Source organism: Triturus cristatus, chromosome 6 (genome assembly GCF_964204655.1).
Source record: "Triturus cristatus chromosome 6, aTriCri1.1, whole genome shotgun sequence".
NCBI lineage: Eukaryota > Metazoa > Chordata > Amphibia > Caudata > Salamandridae > Triturus > Triturus cristatus.
Window position 1 is genome coordinate 1,735,108,383 of NC_140589.1, and position 19,778 is coordinate 1,735,128,160.

The 19,778-nt window shown below is 52.4% G+C and overlaps 1 protein-coding gene across 2 annotated transcripts in view; it reads left to right on the top strand.

Annotated features, from left to right (window-relative positions):
- The window catches only part of MIA3 (MIA SH3 domain ER export factor 3), a 348,169-nt gene that overhangs the window by 68,684 nt on the left and 259,707 nt on the right, over positions 1-19,778 (top strand). For both annotated transcript variants that reach the window (XM_085612967.1, XM_085612968.1), the window contains exon 3: positions 79-165. In XM_085612967.1, the coding sequence (XP_085469093.1) occupies positions 79-165 (87 nt within the window). The remainder of the gene's footprint in view (positions 1-78; positions 166-19,778) is intronic.

The following is a 19,778-nucleotide window of genomic DNA, read 5'->3' on the forward strand; positions in this document are numbered from 1 at the left end:
TTCTAAAGGGATGCATGTTTGCCAAAGTTTTGTTTCTGTCTAGTTTAATAATAAAAATCGCTTCTTCTCATTCTACAGATTGGCAGCAATTTTGGTTATTTCCCACGCCACCTACTTGAAATAAACCATGTGTACACTAACGAGGAGCAAGAGTTTGAAACCGATGTAAGTATTTCATGAATGCCTTTGAAGGTCAGATGTTTTAATAGGTAATCCCTATGTATCTGTGTGTGTATGTATGTGTGTGTATATATATTTATTCTGAGATAGTTATCTTGAAAAAACTGTTGTCTTCAAATTGCGGCAAACAAGGGGCACTGATTGTAATCAGAATATTTAGGTTGACATTTTATGAATTAATGTTTGATGGAACAACGGACAATGTTTAGATTCAGAGGCTGTATGTGATTCTGTGGCTGTAATGTTGAACAGGTGATTTTGGATTTACCGCATTTACCCCATAATTTACCACAACATTTACTGATTTAAAATAAATTCTAGGCTAAAATGGATGAAAATGATACTGCCATAGAATGTTTACGATAGCAGAAAACCATGTTGCATAATGTAGTCCTTCATGCCACATGAGCCTGATTGCCCAGCGTTGAAGCTCTGAAGAGTGGATTGGGTATAATGATAACTGTATTTCACAGGGAGCCCTGAAATATGGGTTTTTATACCATTGCGTTTTGTGCAATAGGAGCACCAACACTTATAATGCATATTATTTTTACTTTTCTGTATCTTCAGTGTTTATTCTAAAGGAACATTAGCCCCTAAAAATGAGCTAAATGTAAGCTAATAATCGTATAAAATTGAAGAATCAATCTCTTTGTTGAATGTCATGTATGCTTTATCTGGGAGTTTTTCACAAAAATTTGCTGAAAGATCCAATTAGGTGTAAATGCAGTTTTCTAATCTGCATTGTGTCCAATAGATTCTCCATAAAGTGCAGGAGTTTTCTCATCTTATGTTAAAATGGCATACCATTGGGCTCGCGACGAACATGGCCGCCTGAGCCCGGAGCTCCTCCGCACCGGCCTACTATCCTGTATTTATCCGACACCCCCTCAGGCAAAAATCATCTTTGGACGACTGCTGTTGGGTCCGGGGGCCTCGGCGTCCCAGATCTGGCCTTTCGACTCTTGGTGGCCCCCCCGTTCCGGAGCTGTGAGGCGAGGCCTCTGGCGCGTTGCTGGGCCTCGCATCCCCGGGGCCTGGTAGACAGGGGGCGTGGCTGCGTCGCCTTGCGTGCGGCCGGGCTCTGTTGGGACGGGCCGGTCCCCGGAGCGACCTGTGGCAGGACTCGAGGGCCCTCGGCGGACTCGCGCCAGGGCGAAGGCGGGGTGCTGATCTGGCCCCGCGGAACGATCTAGCCCCGCGGATCGATCGTGTGAGCTGAGCCACCTGCAGCGCCTCCTTGAGTGATAACCCTGGTCCCGCCGCCCGTCCATCTCCGTGCCTAGAGGGGCCTGGGCAGCGGCCCGCGCCTCGAGGCAACCAGCATTGAGGAGGAGCAGAGGTGGACTCGCCGGCTACAGGGAGGTTAGTGGAGATCGGACTTTGAATTGACCTACGCGGGGCTGGCGGCGCCCTGCCGCTCTGGACTGCGGCCTCCCTGCGGCCTTCTGAGGGGACTGTGAGCGCCTGACCCGGGTGGAGCCCTCGCGCAGACTGCCGGCCAGCACGTGTAGTCCTGGGATACAGTGCATCGCCCTAGTGCCTGCGGCCATACTCTGACCTTTTGCTGTGGTGACCGTCGCTTTGCCTGTGGCTTGCCGGCGCTGGGGCGCCTCGGATATCGGCGGCCGCGCCGTGGGGGCGACCTGGAGATATCTCGGCCCGCTGCAGCACTCGTGGTCGGGCGGCGCCGCCCTCGGGCCTGCCCTGCACGTGGGTCGGTCGCTCCTGCGGTAGCCCTGTGCCTGCACCGGCCGGGAGTGATCGCTGAGACGGCCTGGCACCATGGGGGGGAAGGGCCACCGCAGTGGGGCACAGGCGAAGCTTGAAAAGTACGCGTTCTGTCAGGATCAGAAACGGTCCCCCCCGGACGGGCCTGCGGAGTACACGCTGGCGGACGTCATGGCCACGCTGACACAGATGCAGGCCTCAATCGGCACTATCTCCACAGATGTTGCGCTCCTCCGGGCGGATGTCGCCAAAATTAACTCCAGACTGACTGAGGTCGAGGCCACCACGGAGACCCTCACGCGGGGCACGGCAGACCACCACAAACGCATACAAGCCCTTGAATTGGTGCAAAAGCAGCTGCTGGCCAAGTTGGACGACCAGGAAGGCCGGTCTCGGCGCAACAACGTGCGGGTCGTGGGTGTGCCTGAGAGTGAACGCGGCCCTGCCTTAGACCTCTTTGTTGAAAAACTGATCACTGAACAGCTGCAGCCCCGCGGGCTCTCCAGGTTCTTCTCGGTCGAGAGGGCGCACCGGGTGCCGGGTGGGAGGCCTAAGCCTGGGGCCCCCCCGCGCCCGATCCTGGCCCGCATTTTCAACTTCCGAGACCGGGATGCGATCCTCCAGGCGGCGCGTGCCGCCCCACCACTGCGGGTGGACAACGCTAAGGTCACCCTCTATCCGGACTACACTGCTACAGTAGTGCGGCAACGTAAGGACTTCATGGCAGTTAAGGCAGACCTCCGCTCTCGAGAGCTAAAGTATTCAATGTTGTACCCTGCAAAGCTGCGAGTGGAGGCGGAGGGGCGCACATGGTTCTTCACATCGCCGGCGGAGGCCTCGGAATGGCTCGAGGGGTGGCGTCCAGCAAGAGCGAGGGGCAGGGGAGAGCGCGCCCTGGGCGGCCTTCCCGACTCTCACCAAACCCTGAACGTTGAGGACTCAGGCGCGGGTGACGAAGTGCCCTGAGGCATGGTGCTGTGATGTGACCGAACTATTGGACGCTTGGCGACCTGGGACCTTGCTGTGGCTGTCGGCCCCTGGGGCCTTGAACCTACAGGGGGCGGATGACCCCGGATCCCCCTTTTTCTTTTTCTCTCATCTGACAGTCTGCTGCTTGAGGGGACAAACTTACGGTATGGGGAGTGGCGGCTGTGTGCTGAGCGGCTTTCCCCCGTACGCACGTACCAAGTTTATGGGAACTAAGCACTCTCCTGTGTTGGGGTGGCGGGTAGTTGTGAATCCGCTGGGCAGGGAGGCAGGGAGGGGGGTGGGGGGATGGGGAGTTCGTTTAAATGTTGATTTTTGTTTTGTTTTAGGTTCACCAACCACTCAGGGGTACATATGGCAGATTGGGCAGGTACAGGTGCACAGGGGTGGCACAGGGCAGGACGCGACTAACACACCCTCCCCTGGAGACGACGTCACATAGCTTGCCCCGAGCGGCCTCTGACTCACTGCCAGACGCCCCTGCTCAGCAGCGTTCTCCTTCCTTTGCGGTCCTCTCCTGGAACGTTAACGGCCTGGGAGACAAGATTAAGAGGGGGCTAGTGCTTCAATATCTCAAGCGCAAGGGGCCCGGGGTGGCGCTCTTGCAAGAAACACACCTAGTGGGTACGTCCACCAAAGCCCTGGATAGGTGGGGGTTTAAGATGGCAACACATTCAGAGTTTACGACAGGGTCCCGGGGGGTGGGCATACTGGTGAACAAGCGTGTCCCCCTGATTCTTCTTGATTCCCGTAGAGACGACTATGGCCGCTTCGCGGCACTCACTTGTCAATGGGAGGGGAGGGTTTATAATCTGGTTTCTGTCTACATCCCCCCGACACTACACCAAGCCTCCCTCAGGGCACTGGGCGAATTCCTTTTGGCGCTCCCGCCTGGGGAGCTCATCATGGGCGGAGACTTCAATGCAGCCATGGACCCTGCACTGGACAGGTCTGCACACAGGACTCTTGGGGCCGACGCCTCCACGCTCGCAGACTTTGCTACCGCGCTTGGCTTAGTAGACACGTGGAGGGCATACTGGCCTGATGAGAGACAATACACCTTCCTCTCCGGGGTACACCACACCCTCTCCCGTATCGACTACATCTTCACCTCACCGGCCGGGTACAAAGGGGTGACTGAGGTGTCGCACCTACCCAGGGGCATCTCGGATCACTCGCCGGTGGTCATCACGTTTGCGTCCGGTGACCCAGGAAGGCGCACATTGTTCCCGATCCGCCCCGGATATCTTAAAATCCCTAAAATTGCTAAGACCCTCAAAAAGGCGACCAAGAACTATTTTACCGAGAATGCTGAGTCTGTCGAGAGCGCAGCAACCCTCTCGGAGGCCTTTAAAACCGTCCTCCGTGGCCAGGCCATCTCCATCATTACGGACCACACTAAGACCCAGCGGCTCGCTGTACTGGAGCTGGAACGGGCGATAGTGGAGGCGGAAGCATCCCATACACTGAGGGGGGACGGAGATTCGGCGCATACCCTTCATATGGCGCAGCAAGAATATAGGTCCCATCTTTGGGAGGGGGCCCGAGCTCGACAGGTAGCCACCCAGCACACCATCTATGAACTCGGTGATAAGGCTGGCAAACTCCTGGCGTGGCTGGAGAAGGGGGACCGTGCGTCGCGGTGGGTGGCGCGGATTCGCCTGGGCGAAGGAGACTTTACCTCTGAGCCCCAGCGCATAGCCGGGGCCTTCGCGGCCCATTATCAACGCATCTATACCCCGGAGGCCTCGGCCACCGTGGCAGACAATGAGCTCTTCCTCAGGGACATCGCAATGCCTCGGCTGGCCGCTTCGGGGGCTGAGGCCCTGGAGGCGGATCTGACGGCGGAGGAGATCACGCTGGCGATTTTGGCCCTCCGCAGTGGTAAGGCAATGGGGCCCAACGGAATCCCAATCGAATACTACAAGCAAAATTCCGCTCTTGTGGTCCCTCACCTATTAGCCATGTATGGGGACGGTCTATCGACGGGGATTCTCCCCCGTGATCAGAGGATGGCTACAATAGTGGTGATCCCTAAACCCAACAAGCCGTCCCACGAGTGCTCCTCTTATCGCCCGATCTCGCTGCTTAATGCCGAGGCGAAGATCCTGGCCAAGGTGATAGCAACGCGGCTGCAGCCCTACCTTTCGACCCTAATACACCCGGACCAGTCGGGATTTATGCCCCACCGGAACACCGCTTTGAATCTGCGGCGTCTCCATGGCATCATTGCCTGCCGCTCCTCGATCGAGGAGGATGCGGCCATACTGTCGTTAGATGCGCGGATGGCGTTTGACAGAGTGGAGTGGCCTTTCCTCTTTGCCGTCCTCCGCCATATGGGGCTTGGCCCCAGGATTTGCGCGTGGATCCAGCTGCTTTACACTAAGCCACTTGCACAGGTGGTGGTCAATGGCCGCGTCTCTGACGCCTTTCCGCTGGGTCGAGGGACTAGGCAGGGTTGCCCCCTCTCCCCGCTCCTATTTGCTATGGCTCTCGAGCCATTGGCGGCGTGGGTGCGACAGGATCCAATGATCCGTGGCCTTAGGTGGACGTTGGACTGGGAGGATCGCATATCCCTTTATGCGGACGATGTGCTCCTCTATCTCGCCTCGCCGGCGCGCTCTATCGCCTGTCTCCTCAACATATGTGAATCATATGGTAGTAGGTCCGGATACGAAATAAACTGGGAGAAATCCATCTTATATATGCTCCGAGGCTCCCCACCGCGGCTTCCGTCAGGCTGTAACATTCTACTAGCTCACGACGGGTTCAAATATCTTGGCGTGTACGTCACGGCCGACCGGGACAAATTTGTCGCGGAAAATCTAATGAGGCCCCTCCAACGGCTTCGCACCGACGTTAAACACTGGCGCGCATTGCCGCTGACATTGCTTGGGCGGGCTTCGCTCTTTAAGATGCTCGCCCTCCCGAGATTCCTCTATGCGCTGCAAAATACCCCCTTCCCCATTGCACCCTCTTACTTCACGGCGATCAACGCTGAGATCACTCGTCTCCTCTGGGAGGACAAGTCGCCTCGCATTGCCCTCCATAAGCTTACCAGTGGCTGGTATGATGGAGGTATAGCCCTCCCCGACATTAAGACCTATTACTGGGCGTCGCACCTCATGGTTATTAACCAGTGGCTCCATGTGCCGGGGGATGACCCCGCATACCGTATGGACCGACAACTACTTGGCCCCGGAGGGGTGATGGGAGCCCTTAACAACCCAAAAAGGGGTCGCGTTCCGGCGGGGCCCGCAGCCCATACCCTCCGGATATGGCACGCGGCGCAACGGGCGATGGGATGGGCTGGAAAGATTACCCAGGCAACGCCGCTTTGGGACACTAGGCAGCTCGGGGTACTTAGCACTACCAAGGGGTTCCACCAGTGGGATCTTATTGGTATCTCCAGGGTGGGAGACCTCTGGCGCAAGGGAGAGGTGATCACTTTTGCCCAACTGCAAGCTGACTACGACCTGGCGGACACCGAGCACTTCCGATATTTACAAGTTCACCACGCTCTTCAGGCGGCGATACCACGTGGGACTCGGCTCCCTGAGTCATCGCCCTTGGAGGACCGGCTCCTCATGGAGCATCTGCTCCAGAGGGCGACGTCCCTAACGTACCGGAAGATAATAAATAACCGCCCCGACCCTTTTTCCGCCCTCAAGGGGAAGTGGGAGGCAGAACTTGGAGAATTTGATGAGACGGACTGGAATTCCGCGCTCTCATCCCCCAGGGAGGTGGGCATATCTTCCAAGCTCAGACTGGTCCAACTCAAAATTCTGCACCGCACATACTACACCCGCACCCTCCTATTCAGACTCCACCGGGTGGAGTCCCCGCTGTGTCTCAGGAACTGTGGCCACGAGGGGACCTTCTTGCATACCCTCTGGGAGTGCCCTGTCGTGGCGACTTATTGGAAAGGGGTGTTGCATATTCTCTCCCAGGTAACAAAAATTCCCACGCTGCCGGAACCTCGGCTGTGCCTCCTCAATGTCTGGGAACAGACGGACCACAAGAGGGTGACCCAGCTTTGGGTGACTTTGGGACTCATGCTTGCAAAGCGTAATATAGCCCAGAAATGGGGATCGGGCAGGGGCCTACCCTGACGCATTGGATCCGAGATATGGACCTTGTAATGGTGACCGAAAAAACTGTGTATGTCCATAGAGGGTGCCCCAAGAAATGGTCCCAGGTCTGGGGTGGATGGAATGTATACAGGGGAAATATCTGTGAGCCCCCACCGGATGCAGCGGACTCGGATCTCAGTGACCAGGATTAATGGCTCCACTGCTGGAGATGGGCGGGGAAGGGAGCGATGGTGTGTTGTCATTGGGCTGTTTATTTCTCTCTGTGACACCTGTATTGTCATTGCTCCGGTACCTTGTAACCCCTGTATGCCACGCCTTGCACTAAACGAGTGGTGTTTGTTTTATGTTTTGTTGATAAACCCAATAAAAATATTTCAAAAAAAAAAAAATGGCATACCATTGAGAAGCAATATTGGATTCAAGCTGCATTTTACAACTGTTTTGGCATCCCTAAACATGTTGCTGGTGAGTTCATGTAAGAATGCTTTTTCTAGGGTGGTTGTTGTTGAGTAAGGCATTGGAGGCTAGTAGGATTGCTGCTTTTTTGTGGAGAGGCATTTGATGTTTACTGAAACAACCTGAAGGTTGAGACATTGCTTCCAGGTGATGCATCAGTAGATGGGAGTAAGAGGGCTGATTGATACAAATATCACCTATCCATACCTCTGGGAATAGGAGAAAAACATTTACAATCGGTGTCTAAAATAATATTTTTTCAGATTTCCATTTATAAACATATTGGGTAAATAGAATTTTAAGAACAGCAAATGATGGAACTTCTAAATAGTTGTTCGCTTTACTTTCAGAAGATGTACTACATTTCTGAAAAGTACTTAGCATTTGGATTTTCGTGCTTTCTACTAAAACATTTTGGCAGATTATCGAAATAAATGTTGTAGGTGTCTGCTGTGCAAATAAAGGACTTTGATTGGAGCTACAAAGTATTAATAACTTTTTTAGTACAGCAGGTAAATACTTTATAACATTCCAAGTTCCCGGCCCCTTTTACCTTAGTATCACTGCACTATGTTATTTGTTGCTCCAAAGTTATTTAAGGAGAGGTGTTGGGAACAGTAATATTGTAGATGCACAGATGTAGCCAGCTGCATTGGCTCTAGACTTACAGATGGGCCAGGAATTAATTAATTTGTGATCAAGGCATTAAAAATACGTCTCACATCTGGTCAACTTTGACTTTATATTGGGTGAAATTGACTGGATGACAGAGTGCACTAAGGTAGCCATTTCAAAAGTGGTAGATGATGGAATCTTATTCTTATCTTCTGTTCGGTGAATGGGTCAGGTGTGAGTGCACTACTGAGGCAGGTCGGCTAGTACATTATAGTCTCCTAGCATGTTATAAAGGTTTTCTCCTGGTGAAGTCTAATTGATTGAAACATGTCAAGAGAAATTATTTACTTGTTAGCCATCAGAGGAGAGGCAGGCGAAATTCCCTTCTTTTCAGTCCGTAGTAAACAGTTGTGAAATTGCAGACAATTTCTCTATTTCCACTTGCCTGGATTGAAAAAAGGAGGAATAAAAGTGAAATGCACAGCAGCACAAAAATCTGTCTTTCCACACATTAAGAAATGCACAGAATAAGGAATTCTTGTGCCTCTCAGCACTGCCAGGGACCGAACCATGGGGCTCATTAAGACGGCGTAAAGATCGCCACCGCCGAGCCGGCAGTGGTGACCGTTAAGCCATTGTAACGAGAAATACCCCCTCCTTATTATGATGTCCGTCCGCCGCTTTTCTGCTGGTCAGCAATTGTTCTGATTGCTGGCCGGGCAGTGCTGGGCTAGTAATATGGAGGCGGTGCCTTGCAGGCAGCGCCAGCCATATTACGATGTGGGTGGTATACAGGCCCTTCCATGGCGGCCAGGGAGGGATTGTCTTTGGGGGCCCATTGTGGGCCCCTGGGGGATGAGGGTGGTGCCTGCCACGTGGTGCAGGGAAATGCTGTGCATGCCCTTTTACCATTGCGGACAGTGCTGCAGCCAGCAGCACTGTCCGCAATGGTAAAAGGGCAGGATGCGCCCGCCAGTATGGCGGGCGCATCCTAATTGGGCCGGTGGGACCGCCGCACGTCTGGTGGTTGGTCCCATCACTGTTATGGTCCGCCCGCCATCATAACGAGCCCCCATGTAATTACTTAATGGTGACCACATTAAGTTAATTATAATGGCTGGGCCCCTGAGAGTGCCCTATAAAGCAATTGCTCCAGTAGGGAGCTTGTTTGTGGTGCCTATTTGCCCGGAGGACCCTGCAGGCAAACGTTGCACATACCTGTCCCTCCTGGGGAAGTTGTTTTCAAGTGCACTGTCTGGGTATGGGCAGGCAATGCGATACCTAAATGCAGTGAGTATGAAGGCAAACACATGGCCAGGATCCTCACATTTCTCCTTAAAGCAACTGTGCTTTTAGAGATTTTCAGGCTCCCGGAGCAGGGAACAACCCACAATTCCACTCCGCAAGTGGAAGAAAAGACAACATTAATGTGTTTCCCTTATCATGTAGGAATTCTGCCCACCTCTACTTCAAAGACCCTTAACGCAGATGGATTAAAAATCATGAAGAGGAAATTCCTATGTGCTGGAAGTTTCACCCCATTCAGCAGGACACTTGTTTGAAGACTTTGACTGCACAGCAAACCACAGGTTGCCAACTACTGTGGATGTAGTAGGTGCAGGAAAGAAAGTATTCCATAGCATAGACCATCATCCTGTGCCTCCGAGACTGCAGCACACAGAACAAGGTCTCTCTTAAGGCCAGGATTCCCCCTACAGTGTGCTCAACTAGAGGGCAGCTCTCCGCTGCAGGTAAAGAAAATAAAGTATTTAGGATTTATCTTTTGGCTTGGACCAATCTTGAAGGGCCGCCATACATGTTAATGTATTTATTAGGGCAGTGATAGGAAGGTGGATGACTGTCCATGCACATTGCCTTGTGCTTAAATGAACATGTCATTTTACTGAAAAGTAAAGCAATACTATAAAGGCCTTGGTTCCAGACTGCTAAAGCGTGTCGACTGACCATTGCAACCTCATCCATATAAAATGGCTTAGGGCCCAGCCCTCCAAATAAACGGAGACAACCAGTGAGTCGAAATGGGAGCTGACCCCCTAATGAAGCCTGTGATTGTAACATGTTTTGAGTGTTAAAGACCCTGCTGTTGGCTTCAAAGATCATGAAGACATCTAAACTATCCCGCTTACCCTCTCCCCTTCTTTAAGTAAGCATATCTTGGTGAAAATGCTGGCTTTTGAATGGGGGGTGAGTCAGAGAGAGTGGCGGGTGCAACACTGAGCAAGCCGGTCTTAGAGGATGGTTTGGGATGCCCCAACATTTCCTTTTACGTTCTGTCAGCACAACTCTACCCCTCCTTGGACTGGAATCATGACCCTGACAAGAATCCCGTGGATCCAAGTTAAGCAGGCCTTTGTTGGGGAATATTATGGCTACCGGTGCCTTTCCCAGCACAGTCCTCCACCTTGTTGCCTTTGTCATTGTTGCTCTTGCCCTACTGGAAAGAGGTACACCGACATAGGGCATTTCCGACTTACCCCTTCCGACTGACTCCTCTGACGCACAATCCGGACTTCATCCCGGGCGCGACTCATCCCAATTCCTTGAGCTAGAATCAGGGGCATTCCCCCATTCTGGCGGATTTCTTTGACGATGGGGATTCGTGGTCGAGGGATGACTTCATTGCCAAATTTGCCCTCACTATAGGATATGGCTTCAAATTGACTCATTACAAAAAAACAAGGGTCACCCTAATCGCATGGAGCCAGGGTATCGATTATATAACAAGGAACAGTGGCTCCTGTGGACATTGTGTTGGGTAAATGGTAATAGTTTAGCTCAATGGCAATTCTCATGGGTCAAAGCATATCGAAGAGACAATTGTAATTATACACAACAGCACAATCAAGGGTTCGAGGCATATGAGCTGCAGATTGTACACTTAGCATAGGTCGCCATCTGGTGTTGGGCCCGGATGTTTGCAGTTTGTTTTTCTTCTTGGACCGTGCTTGGAAGTCACGAGTTTGGTGACTCCTCCTTCGGTCCGTACTGCGCATGGGCTTCGGCTCCATCCTCAGATTGTTTTTTTCCGCCATCGGGCTCGGATGTGATACTTCGTGCTCCGGCTTCGAACTTCTACGGTTCCAGCCTCGACGGAAAATCCTCGATTCTTCGAGTTCCTTCATCATCTTCATCTCTCGAAGCGGCACTTTTTCCATCCCGTACATCGACACCGGCCTTCGGGCCCTCCGCGACTCCGGTCCCGGCCGATGGAAAGGACTCCGTTTAAAAAGTGCCCAGAATGTGGGTCTAAATTTCCCCACACCGACCTCCATCAGGTGTGTAACCTTTGCCTCTCTCCGGAACACGAGGCTCGAGACTGCCCCGCCTGCAAGTCTTTTCGATCGAAGAAAACGATCCGAGATCGAAGGGCTCGACGCACCATGGCGCACTCATCCTCGACAGTTCCACCGGATATCTTCGGAGACGACGCCGAAGCTTCGGGGCAGACACACACCGGACTGGGAGAAGACATCGTCAGCGCTTCCGAGGCCGACGACTCCGACCTGGAGGACGTAACACCAGGACAGCGGGCCGTGAGTACAATGCCCCCTCCCAGCCCCGCACCAAAAACCAAAGAGACTCCGGTTACTCCCTCGCCTGCCGGCCTGGGCAAAACCAAAACCAAAGCCTCGATCACCCCACCTTCGGGCCCGGTGTCGAAGCACTCAAAGTCTCACGGCAGCTCGGGATCGAGCCAGCCGACGCCCGGTGCCGATAAACACCACTCGGCACCGAAGCCTGCAAAATCCAGCTCGACTCCGAAACCACCGGTGCCGAAGCCTGGACACTCGGCGCCGACCAAACACAAACAGAAATCGGTCGGCACCGACGCTCCGGCGCCGAAACAGCATTCGACGCCGAAACACACGGAGACCTCCAAAAAGCAAGGCGTACACAGAACATCGAAACCTCCGGTTCCGAAATCGCCGGTGCCGACAGACGACTCGGCGCCATTGGCTCTGTTTACACCAGACCCTTTACAAAAGACTTTGTCCAGAGATCCAAAGACTGGCCTTTTGACTGTGATTACTAAGAAGCGTCGCCTTGAGGCTCCGGCTCCTCCTCCTCCACCCAAAAAGAGGGACTCAGCTACTTCTCCCCTTAGAGTACCCTCCCCACTGCCACCCCCCCTCCCACCACCACCCCCTCCACCTTTACCTCACTACGATCCGGCCCCATCCCCAGATCCGGATGACGGGGACCCGGACAATGACCCAGGGGACGCCCCAATGGATCCCACTCCACCAGGGACCCCAGATCCATGGGAGGATTATAATAACCCTGATGTACCCAACGTACCTCAAGACGACCTATACCCATCAAGGCCGTCTCCTCCAGAGGACTCTTTAGGGTTTCACCATTTAGTGCAGAGAGCAGCACACTACCATGGGGTGGACATGCACACGGAACCAGTGGAAGAAGACTTCCTACTGGATACATTTGATTTACAAGATCGTTCCACTGCTATTTTACCCATGCTTAAGGGTGTCACCAAGCACGCTACAGAGGTATTCAAAGACCCTGTCAGAGCCAGAGTACTAAACCCTAGAATAGAGAAGAAGTACAAGGCGGCACCCACAGACCCTGCATACATCAAGGGCCCTGCTCCTCTAGATTCCCTAGTTGTCTCCACAGCTAGAAAGCGGGCTAACTCCCAATCCTCAGGAGATGCCCCACCACCAGACAAGGAATCTAAACTTCTGGACGCGTCTGGTAAACGCACCGCCTACCAGGCTGCAAACATGTGGCGCATTGCAAATACACAAGCACTGCTTGCGCGATATGATAGAGCACACTATGATGAATTAGAGGCTCTTATGCAGCACCTTCCAGAGAAATACAAACGCCAAGCTCATGACCTGATACAGGAGGGCAAACTAATCACAAACACCTCCATTAAGTGTGCCCTCGATGCAGCAGACACTGCTTCTAGAGCCATAAACACCAGTGTCCTGCTTCGCCGCCATGCCTGGCTCAGGATATCAGGGTTCAAGCCTGAGGTCCAGACATCAATACTTAATCACACCTTTGACCAGCAAACACTCTTTGGCCCAAAGGTAGACGAAGCGCTCGAAAAAATGAAGAAAGATACAGACACAGCGAAGTCTATGGGAGCGCTCCAGACCCAAGCCTCTAAGCGTTCCTTTCGACGCTCGTCCTTTCGTGGCACAGGTAGAGGCTCCTCCACCGATAATGCCTCTACCTCCTACAAATCCCCTCCTCAAAATACCTTTTCAAAGGGCAACCAAAGAGGTGGCTACAGAGGCAACAACAATAAGGGCAGGGGCAAAACCAACAATACCCGTTCTGCCACCCCACCCGCACAATGACTCCCCTTCGCTCCCCCCAGACCATTCCACTCCGGTCGGGGGCAGACTACAAGATTTTATCCACGTATGGGAGTCCATAACATCGGACAAATGGGTGACCCAAATCATTCGGTCAGGGTACTGCCTCGAGCTAACATCTACCCCACCCAATATCCCACCAAGGCACCGTCCAATGTCCCAAGAGCATTCCACACTGCTCAAACAAGAGGTACTCTCGCTCCTCCAGAAACACGCCATAGAGCAGGTACCCGACAATCAACGAAATCTAGGGGTCTACTCCCTATATTTCTTAATCCCAAAGAAAGACGAGACCCTCAGACCCATTCTGGATCTCCGGCCTCTAAATGCCTACATACATTCAGACCACTTTCACATGGTCACCTTACAACAAGTCCTCCCACTCCTCTGCCAGGGAGACTTTCTCACAACACTGGATCTGAAAGACGCGTACTTTCACATCCCAATACACCCCTCTCACAGAAAATACCTCAGGTTCGTGGTGGACGGGCAACATTATCAATTCAAGGTTCTCCCCTTCGGGGTCACCACTGCACCACGAGTGCTTACCAAATGCCTAGCAGTAGTAGCAGCACACCTCAGACGTCAACATGTTCACGTCTTCCCTTACTTAGACGACTGGCTCATAAAAGCCGCGTCCTACCACCAATGCGTGCAACATACAAACAGCACCATCCAACTGCTTCATCAGCTAGGCTTCACGGTGAACTACCAAAAGTCCCACCTCATACCATCTCACACAAAGCAATATCTCGGGGCCACCATAGACACCTCAAAAGGTATTGCCTATCCAAACTCAGCCAGAATCACAAGCATTCTAGCCTTACGCAAAATATTCCTTCCTCAACACTCTCTACCAGCAAGAGTGTTTATGAAGCTCATAGGGATGATGGCGTCTTGCATCTTCATAGTGCCCCATGCAAGACTCCACATGCGTCCACTTCAGGAGTGCCTAGCACAACAGTGGAACCAGGCCCAGGGTCAGCTGACGGATCTGGTGTTGGTGGACGGCCGCACACATCACTCTCTGCAGTGGTGGAACACCACAAACCTTTCCAAGGGACGGCCGTTCCTGGACCCGGTTCCCCAAGTGACTCTAACAGCGGACGCATCGCTCTCCGGCTGGGGAGCGCACCTCTTACACCTCACAATGCAAGGTCTATGGACGCCACAGCAAAAAACGCTCCACATCAACCATCTGGAGCTTTTGGCGATCTTTCTAGCCCTAAAATCTTTCCAAAAGCAGATTTCGGGCAAAGCAGTCCTCATTCGCACAGACAACATGACTGCGATGTATTATATACAGAAACAGGGGGGGACACACTCTCCCCAGCTCTCCCGCTTAGCCCAGAGCATATGGAGATGGGCAATTCCCCAAAACATTTTTCTCCTGGCACAACATGTTCCAGGCGTACAAAACACCATAGCAGATCTGCTCAGCAGACAGACTCAACAACTACACGAATGGGAACTGCATCCACAAGTTCTTCACCCATTCTTCCAACAGTGGGGGCATCCTCAAATAGACCTCTTCGCCACCCACGAAAACAAAAAATGCCCAAGCTTCGCCGCCAGATACCCACACCCATTGTCCAAGGGCAATGCGATATGGATGAACTGGTCAGGCAGATTTGCATACGCCTTTCCACCTCTCCCACTAATTCCATTAGTGGTCAGGAAACTACAACAGCACTCCCTCACACTCATTCTGGTAGCTCCGACGTGGGCCAGACAGCCGTGGTACACCACGCTACTACAACTATCAGTGGTACCACATCAAAAACTGCACCTTTCCCCATGCCTCCTAACCCAGAACCATGGAGAAATCAGGCACCCGGACCCAGCTCAGCTCAACCTGGCGATCTGGCTCCTGAAATCTTAGAATTCGGGTACCTTAACCTTCCCCCTGATTGCATGAACATCATCATGGAAGCCAGACGTCCTACCACTAGAGCATGCTATGCCGCAAAGTGGAAAAGATTTGTAATGTACTGCCGTAACAATACAATCAACCCTCTAGATGCATCCATACAACACATCATATGCTATCTGCTCCATCTTCACAAGTGTAACCTGGCGTATTCATCCATACGCCTACACCTAGCAGCGATCGCTGCCTATCTACAAAACAGACAGCATTTGTCACTCTTCAGAGTGCCCGCTATTAAAGCCTTCATGGAAGGCCTTAAACGAGTAATTCCTCCCAGGGCACCACCCTCCCCTGTATGGAATCTAAATTTGGTCCTTACACGACTAATGGGTCCGCCCTTCGAACCAATGCACAAATGTGAGCTACAATTTCTCACCTGGAAAACAGCTTTCCTTGTAGCTATCACTTCCCTTAGAAGGGTTGGTGAAATACAAGCGTTCACCATACAGGAACCTTACATACAAATGCATCACAGCAAGGTCATACTTCGAACTAATCCGAAGTTCCTGCCCAAAGTCATTACCCCCTTCCACCTCAATCAATCAGTGGAATTACCTGTCTTCTTTTCGCAACCCCAATCTGTTGCGGAAAGGGCCTTACACACACTAGATGTGAAAAGAGCGTTGCTATATTACATACAAAGAACGCAACCCTTCAGGAAGACCAAACAGTTGTTCGTTTCCTTTTCTCCACCACATAAAGGCAACCCCATCTCAAAATCAGGGATAGCTAGGTGGATTGTAAAATGCATACAAATTTGCTATCAGAAGGCAAAGAGAACATTATCTGTTCCCCCTAAAGCCCACTCTACAAGAAAGTTAGGGGCTTCTATGGCTTTTCTAGGGAATATACCCTTAGATGACATATGCAAGGCAGCCACATGGTCTACACCGCACACATTCACAAAACACTACTGTGTAGATGTGCATTCCCAGCAGCAAGCTAGGGTGGGCCAGGCTGTACTAAAAACACTCTTTCAAACAGCTGCAACGGATACCGGTGGTCGCCGCTAAGGTTGGGTACTGCTATATAATCTATGCTAAGTGTACAATCTGCAGCTCATATGCCTCGAACGGAATATGCTACTTACCAGTATGCATCTGTTCTTGGCATGTAGAGCTGCAGAGTTGTACACGCCCACCCGCCTCCCCGGCTACCTGTATCCGTTCCAGTCCATCTTATTTAGATACAACACACATGGGTTTCTCACTGTTATTACTACGCTCCATCATTTCCCTGTTGGCGAAAAACAATCTGAGGATGGAGCCGAAGCCCATGCGCAGTACGGACCGAAGGAGGAGTCACCAAACTCGTGACTTCCAAGCACGGTCCAAGAAGAAAAACAAACTGCAAACATCCGGGCCCAACACCAGATGGCGACCTATGCTAAGTGTACAACTCTGCAGCTCTACATGCCAAGAACAGATGCATACTGGTAAGTAGCATATTCCTTATTCACTATTTCAGGCTGCCATAGTAAGCTGTAGTCCTGTTCGTTGTCAGGAAACGATAAATGCCAAATGTGGAGGACCGCGTGAGTCAGCCGCCTGATTTCTTTCTCGATCTCTTATTTTTGATGAATTCATACACTACGGATTGTTTTTTTTTTTTTTTTTTTTTTTTGGAAAACCTTTATTTAACGGTATGTGCAGACAAATACGGGCCTACAACCCTCAGGCCGGCCTCGACAATAAAGGGCACATCAGCAAGCAATTATACAACTCAGCAGCATATCAGTACAAGCACGAATAGACCAGGTCACGTTATACACAATTGTGCCGCCGAGCGCCAGGATGATGAGGTTTAATTTTTATAAAGTTTTGAAATAAGTCCATTGCAACAGGTCTGGAAGGATCCGAATCAAAGCAATGCAGTTAGGACTATAGTGGGCAACGATCATCAGAAGAGTCAGCAAGCATTATCCGTAAGGTAATCAATCGCACTCGATGAAATCAGGATAGAAAAGAAACATATCACATGACGATCCCCAAGCACTACCCACGAGTTCCCAATCCTCCCATCGACCCAAGAAAAAAAAAAGGGAAGAGTAAGCGAGAAAGGTAAAGAGTAGAAAGGGAGAAGAGAAAAAGAGAAGAGAAAGAAAGAAAAAGGAGGCCCATAGAAAAAAAAAAAAAAAAAACAACCAGGAAATATACCCCCCACCCTACACGCATGCAGAGGCTACGGCCTACCCCCCCTAGCAGTGTGTCTGTCGCCCCAAAAGAGTACCCGAAATGTAGGAGAAGAGAAAGAGAAGAAAAAGAAAAAGAATGTCGCGGTTGAGCGGAGGAGGGCCAAGGATCTATTCAATGCAAGCAAAATCGTTATCCGCGGTCACCCAACCCCAGGCCCCGACCCAACACCCATGCTACATGTACCTCCAACAGTCACAAGTCCCAGTCCCAGCCATATACGTATCAATGTGCAACAAGAAAAACCCCCTTCCTCAGCCTTGGCCCCTTCGAATCTGCAGTCCAACAGAATCCAATTGCAGTACAGCCAACCTGGACGGGATGGGCCACCATGGAGTCCGTTGCAGAAGTCGAGGTGTAAGAGACAAGTCAAACTGGAGTGAAGCTCGATAGTAAAGGACCACAGAATGCGCCACTGCTATGCCGTGGCTAGTACAACAGGGAGCAGGACGATGCATAAGTTCCAGAGTAGCGGCCGGCCGATGTACAGGAAGCAAGTCCAGGAAGACGCTCAAAAACGTGGCACCAAAGGACAAAAGAGATGGGCAAAACGGCGTCTGAGACACAAGCTCCGGCCATACCAAGGGAGCAGTATTGTCAGACTCCTCCAGGGCAGAGCCGAAGAGTACCGCAGCGGGCACTGTGACACGTCCCCCCGTCACTGACACATACCTCAACTCGGGTGATCCACCGACAGTCGACTGAAGATGTGGCTTAACACGCCGCACTGGAGAATCATCATGGCCAGCTGAAAAAGTACAATCAAACCGGTCCTCCAAATCAGTGGCAGAGTCGTGGAAGGCCAACCGCAGGTCCTCCAGTGCTGCCAGGATGTCGCGAAGCCCCAGCGGTGGATCGAGGATGGAGGGTGCTGTTGCGTCCGCCATCTTAGGCAAGCAACCATCGAGCGCCCCGGGAAGCAAGCCCCCTTCACCAACCATCGGTATCTGGAAAGTGATGAGCTCTCTGCGGGGCCCTGGTGGTGCCGGAAACGTGGAGGCAGCCGGTCGTGGAGAGGCCTCAAGGACAGGGGAATCTGTGGCGCAGGGAAACCCACCGGCAAGACCAGGGCTTCCGATGCGGAAGATGGCGTCCGCTGCTGTAGGCTGCAACAAAGAAACGATCCCGGCCCTCTCAGCTGGGCCGGGATACAGTATACGAGAGCCGGATACAATGTTGCGAGCGGGGCGCGCTGGGCAGCCGAGCATGGAAAAGGCGGCTGTGAGAATCCCAGCGCCGCGCTCCAGGTCCGGTGCACCGGCTCCTCCCTCTCCACAGCGGCCGCTGCTATCGTTGTCGCCGCCGGCCATCCCCACTAAACAATGGCCCGGCTGTGACCGCTTGGAAGGCCGGAATGGAAACCGGGGCTCAACTCCGCCGGGGCAGCTCCGTTCTCGACCGGAGTCACAGTAACGTGGTCAGGAACGTGGCGCAGGTAAGCGTAGGGCTCGGAGGCACAGGATTCTTGCCAGGATATCGACGAAGGGCGCAAGGGTCGGCGGAGCCGAAGAGCTAGGCGGCCATCTCGGCTGCAGGCTAGGCTCCTCCCCCACTACGGATTGTTGTATGTCTCTAGGATTGAAGCAAGGTCAAATAATAATAAGCCACAAGGACTGTCCGCCCCTTCCCCCTCACATGGTGCTCGGCTGTGCCCCATGTGAGTACCCCCTATCTGTTTTAAGCCACTGCCTCTTGGTGTGCACCTTACCACTCTGACAGTCGATTCCATTTTATTCAGGTGTCCCTTATTGATTGGTCCTGAAGAGACCCCCTATTGATTTTGGGGTTGAACCCCCCCCCCTCCTCCCCACCCCCCCAAAAAAAAGCCTGCCTATGTGTTCCAGTGGGAAAGGGTATTGGGCTACAGAAATATATGATGACACTTGGGGGGGGGGGGGGGCATTTGGGATAGAGTGGCTTGATCGTTGATCTGTATCCGTTATACAGAGAATGCCTATAAAATACTGAATCGTTGGTACCCAACACCTGTTTGCTTGGCCGAGATGTTTGGGGGGTTCTGGTTTATGTTGGAAGGGATGCAGCGAGAGGGGAACCTTTGTATATACGGTGGTCATGCCCCGTGATTCAGTCTTTATAGGTGGAGATACAGAGCGCAGTGCAGACCATCACCAAATGTCCACTTCCCACTCAAACCCCAAACGAGTCTGTTGGGCGATCCAGGGGCTGACAGAGTTTTCCCCTCGACCCCTCGGGCTGCCTTATA